We start from the raw sequence: 16812 nt of genomic DNA, 5'->3' as shown, positions 1-16812 counted from the left end.
GAGGACTGCAGAGACGCAAAGTGGGACCTGTTGGAGACGTATCGGAGAAAAAATTTCCAAGCAATCTTTTCTGGCTGTAAGATGGTTCTGGCTTCCTTCAATCTTCGGCTCAGGGATGCATATATCCACAAGCGCATTTTGACTTTCTTGTTTATGCAAGAGGTCTAATAGGTCCGTTTGGTTGCCATGCATAGCTGCTCCAGATTCTGGCTGCTCCATTCTTAGTAAATTTCTCTCAATAAATATACTACATTCTTTCTATAAAGCAAGTCTAAATCCAAAAAAGTACTTCTCTATTCCCAACTTCCCAAAGGTATATTTGTATTTTAATGTTTACATTTATTTAAGTTTTTAGATTTGTGATTGTTTTTAAAACTTTGTATCAGAAATACATGCTTTTATAAAAATGGAAAATAGCATGCAGAATAACATGAATTTTTTTGATAGATTATGAGCTATCAAGATTGGGCTCAGGTAATTGTAAGAAAGGTGCGGGGGCGGGGGCTGACACGGAAAGTTTTTTACCTTAATGGACAGAATGCATTAAGGTACAAAATCATTTATGCCTTTAGAACCACTTTAAAGCACCCCCTAAGCACATTATCTAAAGAATTTGTACATATGTTAAAAAACATTTGTGTGCATTGACATGTCTCCCATGGTATTGCCCAACTTCCCATGTCTTTTTTTGGACAGTATAACAGGGTTCACCTCTGTAGAATGCATTTTTAAGTTCAGATTTGCTGATTTTCAAAAAGATATGCCAAAACCTTGGGAAACCAAACCTACGCAAATTTGTCCATCTCTTACTGTCACATGACAAAGTGACAATGTCTTTGGAAAGGGTTTACCCCCAACCCCATATAGTCAGGAGGAAGAAGCTGTAAGGGGTTGCAAGTAAGGTGAGTATAAGGGGGTCAGGAGATCCTCTTTGCAAGGACACTGTCACTTAGCCCTGCATGAGCATGATCTTTTTAAAGGAAGCTGAATGAAAAATAATTATTTCTAATGATGGCATGGTATTTTATTTAGGTGAATTCATATAATTTTCACAAAGTAGCAGTCATGTTGTTCAGCTAATAAAGTATTTTTTTTTAATCCATCCCTCACAATACCTGTTTTGAACATGTATATGTAAATATGAGAAAAGTTGTTATGATAAACCATGTTCTCAGAGACAACACCCTCCATGGGCAGCAATCACTGCAGCATTATGGAACACTTTGTATGGTGCTCTATCATCAGGTGGAAAGTAACCATCCCTACCAAGATAGGACCAGTTCATTTTATTTCCCTTTAAGGCCAACAGCGTCCAGTCCTCCATGGTGTACCTGGTATATTGGTGTATGGGCAAAACATGGGTGAACTGTAAGTAAACAATACACTATGCCGCCAACCAAAATGAACAAACTAGAGTAGGTAAAACAGCAGTGATGACCCAAGTTTCCTTTCCCTATACTGCTTGTTCCCACAGTTCAACCAACTCTGCACCCTTGGTCTCTTGTCAGCTATTATCATCCTATTCCCTTGTAGTTGCCTGCAATTCCTCAGACAGGCATTCTTTATAATGCATACAGTTGTGTCCAAAATTATTCAACCCCCAATGCTGTAAAGGGGTTTAGGGACTATAGTGTACATTTGGAATTGTATTCAGAATCAAATCCTACAAGGACGTTGTAACTACCCAAATGCAACTAAAATGACATCAATTGTTTATGTAATACAGTAGTAAATGGTTCTTATGTGGTTTCTTCATTGCCACAATTATTCAACCCCTTAAAGACTACCACTCTGAAGAACAGAGGTTCATACAGGTGCTTTCCATCAGGTATTGAAAACACCTGTGGATGTCACCGAGCAGCAATCAAGCATAATAAGCACCAATTAGGCAGCTTTAAAATGACTGTGATACTCAGCTCCTTCTAGACATTTACTGGTGTGGTTACAAACATGGTGAAGGCAAGAGAATGGTCCAGGAAGACAAGAGAAGAGGTGATTTCTCTTCACAGGAAGGGCAATGGCTATAAGAAGATTGCAAAGATGTTAAACATACCAAGAGACACCTTAGGAAGCATCATTCGCAAATTCAAGGCAAAGGGCACTGTTGAAACGCTACCTGGTCGTGGCAGAAAGAAGATGCTGACTTCGACTGCTGTGCGCTACCTGAAGCGTAGAGTGGAGAGAAGTCCCCGTGTGACTGCTGAGGAACTGAGAAAAGATTTGTCAGATGTGGGTACAGAAGTTTCAGCCCAGACAATAAGACGCACACTGCGTAATGAAGGCCTCCGTGCCAGAACTCCCAGGCGTACCCCCTTGCTGTCTCCAAAGAATAAGAAGAGTCGACTGCAGTATGCCAAAAGCCATGTGGACAAACCACAAAAGTTGTGGGATAGTGTTCTGTGGACTGATGAAACAAAATTAGAACTGTTTGGGCCCATGGATCAACGCTATGTTTGGAGGAGGAAGAACAAGGCCTATGATGAAAAGAACACCTTGCCTACTGTGAAGCATGGTGGAGGGTCAATCATGCTTTGGGGCTGTTTTGCTTCTGCAGGTACAGGGAAGCTTCAGCGTGTGCAAGGTACCATGAATTCTCTTCAGTACCAGGAGATATTGGATGGAAACGTGATGCAGTCCGTCACACACCTGAGGCTTGGGAGACGTTGGACCTTTCAACAGGACAATGATCCCAAGCATACCTCCAAGTCCACTAGAGCATGGTTGCAGAGGAAAGGCTGGAACATTTTGGAGTGGCCATCGCAGTCACCAGACTTAAATCCGATTGAGAACCTCTGGTGGGACTTAAAGAAAGCAGTTGCAGTGCGCAAGCCTAAGAATGTGACTGAACTGGAGGCCTTTGCCCATGAAGAATGGGCGAAGATACCCGTAGATCGCTGCAAGACACTTGTGTCAAGCTATGCTTCACGTTTAAAAGCTGTTATAACTGTAAAAGGATGCTGTACTAAGTACTAAGATTGAATGTCACTTGGGGGTTGAATAAAACTGATAATGCTGTGAGCACAGAAAAGACATTTGTGGTTATTTCATTATAACTGTTATGTTATATTTGTCTGACCTACAAGTGCCTCTTTAATGTAAATGTAAGCAAGATGACTGAATGATCAAAAGCAATGTCAAACTGGCCAAAACACTCAATTTCAGTGGGGGTTGAATAATTTTGGACACAACTGTATATAGTGAAATGGTTTCCTTTCTTCTTTTCTTCCATACCTTCTCTGGGCTTTTTTCTATGTCTGATAAATGATGCGATTTTCCTGGGTGTTTCTTCTATCCTTACTTAGGTATTTTTCCTGTGGCATTTACAGATCTTAGTATCCCTGTGCAGACGGAGTTATCTATCCTCCCTTGAGACATTACAGCTTTTCACCATAACCCTAAGCCCTAGCCATTAAACCACACATTTTTACTTTTCCTCATGATTTATGCTGCTTAAGTGATCTCATGTTTAAAAGTTGATATTGACTCTGGTAATCAAAAATGTTCTCGATTTTGAGGTACCTTCTTGTATCTGACATACCTGTCTCTACTTTGTTATATATCTGAAAAACCTAAAGAATAAAAATAAAAGAGGTTCCATATTACATGTTGATTTATTTTTACTGAGATAGTTCTTCTCAACAGCATAGACATCAGGTACTTACAACAGCATGGTTCAAGTAGCAGCCATGTACCATATAAAGTGGAAACAGTAGCACCTTCTGTGCAGCCCATTTACTGTGCATAGAGAGACAATAACTCTCCCTCCTTGCCTCATCTCTAAAGAGGAGGCACACTTGCAAAACTCTTGGGGCAGTCATAACCAACATTGCCATACTCCCCTGGCTTTGGGGAACCTGAACACTGACTATATGGCAACCTGTGATCCACAGCCACTTTTGAGAGATTAAAGGGACAACCTCTCACTATACTAGTCTGTCTAAACCAGCCTTTCTCAACCAGGGTGCCTTGGCAAAATGTCTAAAAATTATCCAAAACTTGTATACAAGCCAGCGGGTGGATCAACAAAGCCACAGGTTTTCATTGTGCACCATGGCGACCTTCTAACCACCGGTGCCCTGACAAGCAATGACATCATTAGCTGTTGAGGAGGATTAATGCTTTTCCTTGTTCTTTAGTTTTTGGCTGGTTCTCACTAAGTCCGACCTACTGAGCTTGTGATATAAAAGTGAGACAGTGGTCCGGAAGTGAGAGCCCCTGAGAAGAGGGGAGCTAAGAGAAGAAGAGATAAAGAGAGAAGATGGGGAAGCACCTGGGAGTAGTACAAGAGTGTCACCTGCTGTTACCATAACGTAGAAGGTCCTCTATAACTGGGGTTCACCCTCAAAGACACCAGCTGCTGGGAAATGCCACTGATGAACCTTTTACCACATTAACTCTTCCTTTTGCAGGTATGCCGGGCAGCACAGGAATTAGGGAAAGGTATGTAGGAATAATGCTGTTTTGCATGTTGGACTTTGAGATGTTCATTTTTGCACTCTTCAAAGTAAAGCTTTAAAACTTTGCTCCAGCCTGCTCTGAAGTTACTCAAGGAGTGTAATGCAAATAATTGGCACCTATGGTCTTAGGTTTGGGTCATGTAGCACATTGTGGTATGAAGACAGCTCCGCAAGAGTTAACAGTGTGAAGTGCAAGCAAGTGGTTTCAGAGGTGAGTGGGGGACGGGAGCGCTAAGACGCATCTACCCAGTGTGCTTTTGGGGGTGGACCATCAGCAATGGGGGTTAGTAGAAGGTCCATGTGGAGGTGGTGTCCAAGTCCAACTTTAGTGGGCGGCTTGTAGTAGTATGGACTTGTCCGAGGAGGCAGCCGGCTGTGAGACCTTGTAGATACTCCTAATGCAGGTAGAGAAGAGAGACAGCAGCACCACTTTAAGTGTAGAAGGTTAAAATCAGGCAGATTTAATGGTAAAATTGCACTCACATAGGTAGGTAACAGGTAGGCATGTCAAGTGATGGAGGTCCAGTGGGAGCATCAGGTCCTTTGGCCGCACTCTGGGTGTTTTCCCGCCGCTCTGGTGGTGTCCAGGGCTTGGGGTGTAGCAGATGGGCGCAGAGTGGCTCGCAGGGATGATGTCACCGCATGGACCGGGTTTCCAAGATGGCACACGTTCGGAGCATGCTTGCTCCATAGTCAGGCCAATCCGGCAGCCATCGTAGTGTGGGCTTATATGGGCAAAGCCAGTAGGCGGGACTGATCAGTCAATTAAGTCACACGGCGAGCGGGGGTGCCGTGATTAACACTAAGAGCACTGGATCAGGGGATTACTGGCATATCCTTTTTAGTTTCATGTGTATATATCCTTGTCTTTTATGCATGTCATTTAAGCTTTGTAATCCCCTGATTCAGCTCTCTTAGTGTTAATCACAACACCCCTGCTCGCCGTTTGACTTAATTGACTGATCAGCCCTGCATACCGGATTTGCCCATATAAGCCCACACTAAGATGGCTGCCGGATCGGCCTGACGAAGGAGCAAGCATGCTCAGAACGTGTGCCATCTTGGAAACCTGGTTCATGCAGTGACATTATCTCTGCGCCCCTCTGCTACTCCCCAAGCCCTGGACACCACCAGAGCGGCGGGAAAACACCCAGAGTGCGGCCAAAGGACCTGATGCTCCCATTGGACCTCCATCATGTCAATCACTTGACATGCCTACCTGTTACCTATCTATGTGAGTGTAATTTATCATTAAATCTGCCTGATTTTAACCTTCTACACTTAGAGTGGCACTGCTGTCTCTCTTCTCTATCTGCAAGCAAGTGGTTACCTAGGGTAACAGAGGTTTATCAAGAAGCCTGTCGATTGTGTACCTGTTATAGGTGGAACTGCCTCTAGCCACAAGGGAGATGTTTTTGGCACTCCCTACACTGTAATCTGTCTCCCATAACAACAGAGCAGATCTGCACCATAGAGGTCCCCATCCTGTACAGAGGTATGGAAGTTCAAGAGTTACAGTCAAGAGTACGTTGGAGCCCGCGTTAAATGCATGGTGGGGCCTACTCTGCTACTGGAGACAGTGGTGGAAAATGCTTGAGAGGTGGCTGTGGTCAGTGTTCGGCATGCCTAATTACAAGCTACATTAGGGAGATGTACATTTACACGGGGATCTGCACGTAACTGGAGAACAGTTGTTGTGCAAGCGTACAGAGTGCATCATTCATCTCTAAAAGTAGAGATCGAGTATTCCCCCATGGCGCCCTTAGCCTTGTCACAACACAAAAGTTAAGGTACCCCATGTATAGGGGATTGACCCTGTCTCAGGTGCCTAGCGTAGCCCAGAAGAACACACCTCAGGGGTGGTCCTCGTATGTGACCCAGCTTGGTGCCCAACAAATGAATGGGAAGCATGGAGGAAGGTCCACCATCGTTCACCTGCCTCTCCCACTAACAGGTTGGTAGGGAGCATGGAGAAAGTAAGTGTCAATATGTGTGTGTCCGGCAGTTAAAAGAACCTTGCACTGAATATGCACAGGTCATCGCTTTTCTCAAAGGAAATACACAGCTGCTATGCTATCAATACAATTTATATTTCTCAGCAACAGTCAGGGCCCAGCCACTGCAAAAGCTCCACTTCATGTGTTTCTCACATCGCTCACAGACAAGTGTCTGCAGATGATAGCAGGGAAGCCCCAACATTACTTAAAGATAATTACATTGCTCTTGGAATGGTGAGTAACCTCTTGTGCTGATAAGAGTTTGTTAAGAGTCAAGATAATATATTGCTGGAATATTCCAATCAACTCAAATGCTCTTATCTGGACAGAGACTTCACCAGCACAGGATACATTGTAATCCAATTACCAAAGACTTGTGAGCCATTACTCAGCAGGCACGCTTTCTGCAGCTGATGCACTGACCCTAATGTGTTTATGGCTTGTCTTCATAGACAAGTGAGTGAATTACCCCAGCAGCAGACATACAAGATGTAAATTGTAAGTGAATGGACTTATGAAAGCCATCAGAAAAGAAGATAAAAGGGCATTTAAAGGGAACCGGTTGTAGGAGAAGTGTCTGCGTTGCTGTTCCAGGGCCCTTGCTAAAAATTATACTTGACTGGTTGTTATTTAGTTGCTCTGAGTTTTGTGAAATATATTCCACTCTAAATCATGGGTAGAACCATCAAAACCCACGTCACCATCCCATTAGTAACTAGAAATCCTTCTCCATTCTCCCACCAGCTGGAGAAGAGAAAGTGACTAGGGACTATTGTCGGGCCTTAACGAGGTCATATACTAATATAAAATCAATCCAACTTTATTACAAAGTTAAAATCCAGTTAAAAAAGAAGTACAGGAGAAAAGATCAATCACCATATCAAAGTGGACATAATAAACACATATTTGCAGTTTCAAGATAGCATAACGGATCAACGCGTTTTGCAATATTCTCATGCATTCTCTCCTCAGAATCCACACCCTTGTGAAGACAGACAATATGGCTCAAACGGTATTCAACAATAGATCAACAAAAATAAAGGATGACATGGACCATGTGGTTTAACCCCTTGGCACCGGCGCCTCCCGGCCCTTTAAGGGTTTCAGAAGCTGGAAGGCAGGTGGGGTTTTAGGGTCATGTTACCGCCGTAATTCGCCGTCACAGCGGTCACATGACCGGGAAAGGTCCCGATCGAAAGAGGAGATTGGGACCTTTCCGTGAGTACGGACATGTGTGCTGGGCGCGCACAGGACGCGCGCTCTCAGCACATATGTTTTTCTTAATTACACACACATGTGCGGCCGCTCAGCGTCAAGGCCCAGACGTCAAGGCCGGTGTGAAGAGGTTAATATTGGAGTGGCTGTGACATGTCAGGGGCAGAATACCATCAGTTAAGACCTTTCTTTTTCTCTTTGCATATGAGGGAGATTCGCTACCAGAGGTATACAATATAATATCTGCAAACATTGATGATTCTGAGGGTGTCAATTCTAGTGGATATTTACCATACCATCCCCTGAGATCTATTATGATGTCAGCCTTGCACGCCTTTATTTTTGTTGACCTATTGTTGAATATCACTAAGCCCCATCATCTATCCTAACAAGGGAGTGGATCCTGAGGTAGCAAGAATATCATGAAATGCGCGGATCCGTTATGCAATCCTAAAACCGCAAACACGTGTCCATTATGTCATATGTCATATTAGTTGATATGGCGATTGATTTTTTTCTTCTGTACTAACTGGATTTTAACCTTTTTTATGTTGATATATGTCCTCTTTAAGGTATGCTTAGTAAATTAGTCCAGAAGAAGCACATACCACCCCCCAAATGCCCACATGAAAATCCTGCTATCCCACAGACCTGCCCCATGTCTCGGAGGTGGAAGCTCACTTGTCTGAGGACCGATAGTGAAAAATGTATATATATTATATTTTATTTTCAGGGATAAAAATAAAGTATGAGCTGCTCTCTGATGGGTGGTGGTTTTTTTCTCTCTCTCTCTCCCTCTCTACATATATATATCAAATGTATGTATACTTTTTGTTAAAAATATATATGTAACACCCTGCAGAAATACTGGCTTCAGGATGTTAAATGGACGCAAGATGGCAGTGTTCTGCAGCTCAGTTATAAAGACTCTGCTGAAGAAAGCATGCTGATAGAAGGACTTCACTGTTTAATGTTGAGCTGACAAACTACATTTCCTGGCTGGCTGATGGACAGGGGCAGATCAATATAGAAGCCCAGGAACCCGAGGGCAGGAAGCAGACAGTGAGAGCTAGAGAGCAGGCATGATGAGAAAGCTGTGCAGGATGCTAGAGGTCAAGGCTGGGCCAGGCCGCAGAGAATGAAGGAGTGAGGAGGAATTGCTGACCGCGGACACTATTGACAAGCTGGACTGACAATCCTGTGAGCAGATGGATCGGAGTGCTGTTGCCTGAAGTTTTCCTTGAGGGAAGAATCAGGGCCCTCGTCTACAAAGAGACTATCTGCTGCCTGACTGAGGCCACGGATTGGGTGAGAGCTCTCCATACCCCAATCAGTTGCAAGTGACATTGCTGAGTTCAGTTACTGTCTTCTCAGTTTAGCATCCTTTGTTTCACCAGGTATTGTGTTAAGGCCTAGATTGACTGGCCAATCCTGCCTTGTGGCCTACTAATTAATACACTCTCAACACATCAAACCACAAGAGCCTGTTGCAATATCTGCACCCTGCGGATCAAGTTATATTAGTGCTTCCATTCCAGTCTGTGCCACTCGCCAAGGAACTTCATTATCACTTACGTTTGCCACCCTTTTAAAGAGAGATTAACCCCTACAGAACTGTGTTTCTGCCCCTTTCCTTAAATTCAGCCTAATTTTAGATTTCATGTTGTGTGTGCTAAAGAGACACCATCCAAATTCAACATCATTTAAAGGAGCAGTTCCATTTTCTTTGTGTACACTCGCTCTTAAGGAAATCCTACCTATGCATCAAGAAAGATTTAAATCCTCATGTGCACCAACTAGGGCCCCATCGTGCACGCAGGAGATTGGACACTGCAGTTTAAAGGGACATTGACCTATCCAATTAAAGAGCTCTTTTCCTTTCTCAGAATTAAACTCAGCCACCAGTACCTGAGAGCCCAACGTGAGTTAGCCTGTCAATTTAGTAGTTTGCTTTCAGCGCACTTGGGAAGAAATATCTCAGGGCTGGGGTTACCATTTGAATTCTGAATTGGACATCTAGAACTGATTTAAGTTTTACTGTGTTACAGCCTTTATTAGAATTCATTAAGAGTACTCTATGTACTCTATTACTCTATGCACATACTTTCTTATTACTGTGCTTGCATTTTGACCTCAATATAACCAAAATATCAGTTCACTCTAAACTGCGTGTGAGTCTATTTTATGGTGGCAGCCAGAGGGTCCATCTGGCCATAGGTCTAAGATGGTGTCAGCGGGGGGGTTGGGCTTCCAAAGCAGGCTCAGGAAAGTCAGGGAACCCGAAAAATACTCAGCAGCCCTCAAGGGGGTAGTGACACACACACACATATATAAATATGTTGTATATATGAATTATTGTTTCACATTACATATAAACATAAAGCCAAGTCAGCCCCATTTTTTTTTTCGTTTGTACATTTTTTTTTTATATAGATCTACGTTTGTCCCAAACATGTTTGCATCCACTTACTGTTGACTGATCACTACCTCTGCTGGAAGTCTATTCCAAGCATCAACTATACTTTCAGTAAAATTATACTTTCTAAGATTGGTTTTTAACTGTCCTCCTGCTAATTTGTAGTCCTCTCCACATGTTCTTGATCTTAGTTTCATTTTCATTGCCCATCTGTGGACTATCTTTTCAATATCTTTTTGCAAGTGAGATCTCCAAAACTGGGCATAGTATTTTAGGGTGGAACGCGTAACATGTTCCCGGTCCTGCAGCAGCTCCCTGATCCCTGCGCTCCCTGTGATAGCAGTACAGGTAGAAGTTCCCTGTGCTAGTTGTCGCTTTTTAAATACAGCGTGGCCGCGCGGGGGTGCTGTGAATGAATAAACTAGCCTTTACAGCTTTTGGCTTGTAGTTCTCAATAAACTAACACGGCACTGTGGAGCACTGTGGTAGTTCATTGAGTCTTCCTCTTAGATGGTATCTGCTTTCCTGTATGGAATGTATGGGCACACAGATACACTGACAGGTTTGCAGAAGTCCTGCATGGCACCATCTGCTGATCGCTAATGCAATGCTTTCCAGGCTCAAAAAAAAAAAAATCGCAAATGTACATATTTTTACATGCAAAAAAATGTGCATTTACTATTTTTTTTTAAAAAAGTGAACTTATCTTTTAAGCAATTTTCACCACGAGTTGCAGGAAAGAAAATTGCTCAATTCTCCCATCAACACATTCAGTGTTTATGGGGGGATTCCTCCTGCTGAGCTTCTGTATTCTGACAGCAGGAAGCTGCCATAGCCACCAGCAGTGATCGATAAAAAAAAAACAGACAGGCTGCTGTATTGAAGTCGACTGATGTATCGACTTCAGTACAACCAGACAGCCCAAAAATATGGATAAAATCTTGGCCAGTCCCTGCTGAACCGGCTGAGATTCGATCCATCTATGGACCGGCTTAACTAAAGATCTATATATGGGAATTAAGATCTCCTGCTAGTGACCTCTCTATTGATGCATCCTAGAATTCTATTCACTTTTCCCACTGCCTGGCCATACTGTTTGCTCATTTTTCAATCATCTGAAATAAGTTTTTCTTCTGTAGTGCTGGCCAACACTGCACTAATATTATACTCTATTAAGGGATTATTTTTCTCTAGGTGCATTATTGTACATTTAGAAACTTTGAAGTGCAGTTTTCACTTCTTTGACCAATCTTCCAGGAATACCAAATCATGTTCCACATTACAGACACCTCCAGGGATATCAATTCTATTGTACTCCTTTATGTCATCTATGAACAGAAATGCCTTGCCCACCAAACCTTCAGTTATATCACATATACATTAAATAGAACAGGAACTTGTGCAGACACTTGTGGTACATCACTACTGACTGGTCTCTGTATACCCCATTTAGAGTTGTGCTCAAAAGTTTGCAAGATATTGTGAAATGTAGGCATTTATATTAATAATATGACCGATCATGCCAAAAAAACTGCCTCTGATTGAAGGATAGTGATCAAATGAAGTATTTTACTATCAAAAGTTGTTTGGCTCTCTTTTAAATTATAATGAGGACAGAAATTTCCCAAATGGCCCTGATCAAGAGTGTGCATACCCTGGAATGTTTGGCCTTGGTATAGACACACAAGGTGACACACACAGGCTTAAATGGCAGTTAAAGGTTAATTTCCCACATCTGTGTCTTTTTAAATTGCAATTACTGTCTGTGTATATATAGTCAATGAGCTTGTTAGGTCTCACATGGATGCACTTAGAAGGCTAGATACTGAGCCATGGGGAGCAGAAAAGGATTGTCAAAAGACCTGCATAACTAGGTAATCAAGCTTTATAAAGATGGAAAAGGATATAAAAAGATATCTAAAGCCTTGAATATGCCAGTCAGTACTGTTCAATCACTTTTTAAGAAGTGGAAAATTGGGGGATCTCTTGATACCAAGCCAAGGTCAGGTAGACCAAAAAAGATTGCAGCCACAACTGCCAGAAGAATTGTTTAGGATACAAAGAAAAACCCATAGGTAACCTCAGGAGAAATACAGGCTGCTCTGGAATAGGATGATGTGGTTGTTTTTAAGGAGCACAATACGACGATATTTGAACACAAATAAGCTGCATGGTTGAGTTGCTAGAAAGAAGCCTTTACCTCGCCAGTGCCACAAAAAAGCCCAGTGAGGCATGTCAAGGTGTTGTCGGCCATATTGTAACCGGGCTTTTTTGTGGCATTGACACACAGTATATACACACATAAACTGGCCCCAATGTTGGGCATTGTTTCCTACAAATTACACCATCAAAGAGATTTTCACTTACTAGACAGGAAGCGAAGATAAATCTCCCCGTCTAGAATTTAAACAATAAAACAAACCCTGACAGGTGTTCTAGCCCCCTTCATTCTATCCAGAACTAAAAAAATTAAGATACTACGAAAATGACTCACGTATGCAGACATTCTCATCGTCCAGCTCGGCAGACACATTACGGTAGAAGCCAAGCCGACAGTGCTGGCAGTGCTGTCCTCGGGTATTGTGCTTGCAGCTGACACAAGTCACCACATTCAGGAAGTCGATGAAACTGCAGCGGCTGGAATGGCCGTAGCATTCGCAGTCTGTAGAATAAAGGACAGGCATGTGAGATTGAACCCACCTGACTCCTGTTTACCCTGGGATGTTCAGTGCTTCAAGTGAATGTGTCATGTACACAAGGTGATGGCAGCCAATTTAATAGAGTGCCGGTCTTGGGCAAACCCTTCACCTGGAACTTGTGCCACTGCTCTGGGATGAAGCTGTAATTATGTAGCTGTAGAACAAAATGCTATTGGTTCAGTTAGCAAAATTGCCACTGGGTCAACTCTGTTTGTACCCTTTTTGGATGTATGAAACACTACTGACCCCTTTCAAAAACATAATTGTGAAACTGGCCAGAATAGAAGAGGTTTGTTGCTACCATGAACTGCTGGCCGGTATGGGACTGAAAACACAACCAGGCATCAATGTGTTAATTGCAGAAGACTACTGGGGACAATTTACTAAGCAGTATCTTACAGCATCCGAGTAAGCAGGAAGATACCACACAGCATTTGTAAATGCAAAAAAAAAAAAAAATCACTGGCATTCACTAAAAAACGCTACTAAAATACAGTGTGAGTATTTTATTAAGTCATGCAGCATTTTAGTAGTGAAAACATGCGGTAATGTATCAGCTCTCAGCTGTCCCCTACTGCTAATTACTGCATGCATTTAATTATTTATTTCCTTCCGTGAAATGACTTTAAGGTCTTTTTATGCAGTACTTACCGAGCATGTGCTAAATATCTCATACTAACAATAGTGAGTTGACATTTTCAGTATCGCATGTGATATATGGTCACGAGACCAAAATAACACATGCGATAACCTTTAGTGAATTGTCCCCATTGCCCCTAGATAAGAGATAGTCCAGCTTGAAGAATTAATTCTAAAGCATATCTAAACCCCAAAACAAAAATACATTATATTGCAGCCTACCAGTCCTCAGATGAAGGACTGCATTTTCATCTTTTCAGACTTTTTTCCCTGAAAAGTCTCACTCACAATAGCTCACTCCATGTCCCTGACTCATTTTCTCCATAGTGTCTACGGCAGCAGCCATAGTTGTTACACAAGATGGAGTTCCAACATGTCTGTCTTTGTTCAATTTCCATTACATGGTAGATTATTGGGATTCGTGGTTTACAAAAGAGAGATAACATTGTTCACGCTGTCTTTTACATTCTCCAGAATTGACAAGGACACAGCTTTTTTGGCAGGATCAATATTTTCTGTACTTGCTATAAATATTCTAAAATGAATGCAGCTGCCAAATCTAAGGATTGGTAAGCTGCAATATATTACATTTTTGTTTTTGGGTTCAGAATTAATTCTTCAAAACTACACTATCTCTTAAAAATTTCCAGCTCTGTGTATAGGTAACAGATTGATGTCTGATAGTGTTTCCCTGTTCTGACCAGCAGTTCATGGCAGCAATCACACATCTTCCATTTTGGCCAGTTTCACAATTGCATCTGTGAATGGAGCTCCTCAAATCACCCAAAAACTCAAAATCTCCAAGAGGAACGTGTGGATCCTAAAATAAAACATTTTGCTTGAATTACGGTTACAAGTTCTACCTCCTCTGAGATTCTATACTTTGCTGTACCTCCACAAGGTTCTGAGTCCCATGGAAGAGCCATCACTAAGGTCCACTGCTTAAAAAGTTAAATACAGTGTTTTTTTTATTATTATGGGTCAAAGAGACCATATCACCAGGCCCTTCATTTCAACAAAAATTTTCCCATAAGATTATATGTACAGTTAACATTTTTTTATGCCTGTTATTTACCTGTAAATACATCTCTTGTGTAGACATCCAAAAGGTTGCTGGGCAGTGCCATCTTAAATGTGACGTCATTAACCCAAGCATGCTCAGAACTGTCCCTCAAGTATTCCTCTTCGCTTCAAGCAGCTCTATTTAGGGCCCATTTCCATCTATACATTGAGGAAACTCATGTGTTATTGTAAGCATTACCGCAAAGTGCAGCAACGCATGTTAAATATGTTGACGCATTGCTGTGCCATTTATTTTGAATTTCAGTGCATCAAGGCGAAGCACAAGCATTGCAGCACACCTTAGTGTGTTCCAGCAAAAAAGTTGTGACATGTCCAATTTATTAAACATTTTTGCGCATTGAAAGCCCATTGAATTTTATAGGCTGCCTTGGTGTAATGCATAATAATATGTGCCATAACGCACATGCATTGACCAACTGCACAAATGTAAAATTGCCCTTAGGTTATGTAGGAAGTTGAAGAGAGGGGCAAAGGAGCTGGGTCAGCACAAATAATGACAGGACACTTTCAGAGGACTATGGAAGGGGCTCTGTTAAGTAGTCACATTTTCTAGCAAGTTCAAAGGAATTTGGTAGGTGAATAAAAAAATAATAATTTATGTAATGGAAAAACACGGCAAGAAAGCATTGAAAACTTTTGATGTTGCCTACAGTTTTTGAAGTTGGTGGCAGGGTCTCTGGTCTTCTCATATAAAGGCAGAGGCTAGTCTATGCTCCAATCTTTCATACTGGGACACCTCTTTTTGTTTTTAGTGATTGGTCTTGTACCTTGCTATTTCACTGAGCTCCTGTTGTTTTGAGATTTCTCGAAGTCGTTAAAATCGAATGTGCATCACAATGTGAGGCACTGTTGGATGTTTCAATCGAGCGTTGCTCTATCCACAGAGGACTGTACCAGATCCATGACCTTGCCGCAGGCTCTGAACGATGTTACAAGATTTAATCAAACACCAGTGGGGAACCTTACACATAAGTGTCAATCTCCCTACAGCATGGCTTGAGGCCAGCTTCTAGGCTGATGAGGGGGTTGACAAGAAATTCTGGGAGGGCTGGTGAAGATACTTATATGCAAGGGCAATGTGATTAAAGAGGGACTCTGACATACTGTAATTAACCTCAGGATATCATTTTAAATGAAGGGTTATTTAAATCCCTGAATATGACTAAATAACACATTTATCTACTTTCTCTGGAAGGGGAGAAAATATAATGTACAATCCAGCACATGCAATGTTGGTGTTCCCTGCATGGAGCTGCAGAACTATTATCACATGATGGCAACAAAAACTTTAAAAATACCAGCAAAAATTATAGAATGGGGAGGGTTCGATACTCTGCCAGTGTTTGATTACTGAGTGGTCCATCAGGGCATAAAACTTCACGAAGGTGCTCCCTACTCTATCCAAACCTATTAACAAACCTTTTGGTTGACCTCTAACCAATACATATTCCTTTAGTTTTGGCTTGAGTGTAGAAGAGTTAGAACCCCTCTCAGATTTGTACTGCATGACATGGAAATTTTGACTTCCCTAGTCCCTCTCTTCCCACTCATCAACATGGCTGGAGAAACCAAGTGGGTTCTGTAAACATGAGGGGTCTTCAAAAAATGTCTGCACTTTTTCTTACTAAATAGAGTTAGTGTGCATTCACACATGTGCGGTGTCGATTGAAGCTCAGGATTCACAGCTATTTGATAGAGTAGTTGTTCAGCGGTTCAGAACAGGTTTCCATCAGGTTCAGGTCAGGATTTTATCCTGTTCACAACTGATGACATGCGGTTTAGAAACAGTTCCTATAGAAGTCAATAGCCTGTAATCTGCACCTGAACTGGACCGCACTGCTCAGAAATCGTACAGGACTCTTTTTCAATCTGCACTGAATCCACGCTGCCAGTGCACCGGACATACTGTATGTGAACAGGCACCATAGGAAGCAATGTTATTTCACATGTCACGCGGATTGGATGTGGTTCAAACCACATCCAATCCACATTTATGTGACCCAGCACTTAATAAAAGTATGGAAACTTTTTGAAGAACCCTTGTATCTTCCTGAAAACATTAAAGCACCCTGTACTCTTCTCAAGAGCCCTCAACCCTGATGCAAGCAGTGGACTGGCTCTTAGGAGGAGTTATGCCTACATGTGATTCTGAGCCTCCATGACTGAATGAAATAAAGTCCAATAAATGAATGGGGAGGGTCTGGAACAGTAAGGCAAGGGAAGAAAAAGCTAGATGGTTCTGGAGCACTGCAGCCAGGAAATTACTTGCTGCAGCTTCTAATATACAATATAATGAAAATCTTACA

At 42.1% G+C, this 16812-nt stretch overlaps 1 protein-coding gene across 3 annotated transcripts in view; it reads right to left on the bottom strand.

The window, feature by feature from the left end:
- The window catches only part of NTNG2 (netrin G2), a 175627-nt gene that overhangs the window by 9867 nt on the left and 148948 nt on the right, over positions 1 to 16812 (bottom strand). For all 3 annotated transcript variants that reach the window (XM_089675115.1, XM_089675117.1, XM_089675116.1), the window contains one exon: positions 12580 to 12747. In XM_089675115.1, the coding sequence (XP_089531241.1) occupies positions 12580 to 12747 (168 nt within the window). The remainder of the gene's footprint in view (positions 1 to 12579; positions 12748 to 16812) is intronic.

Source organism: Staurois parvus, unplaced genomic scaffold, assembly GCF_062004578.1.
Source record: "Staurois parvus isolate SC_StPar_1 unplaced genomic scaffold, SC_StPar_1.0 ptg000154l, whole genome shotgun sequence".
NCBI classification, from domain to species: Eukaryota; Metazoa; Chordata; class Amphibia; order Anura; family Ranidae; genus Staurois; species Staurois parvus.
The sequence above is the reverse complement of the archived record's forward strand: the minus strand, read 5'-3'. Positions and strand labels throughout refer to the sequence as shown.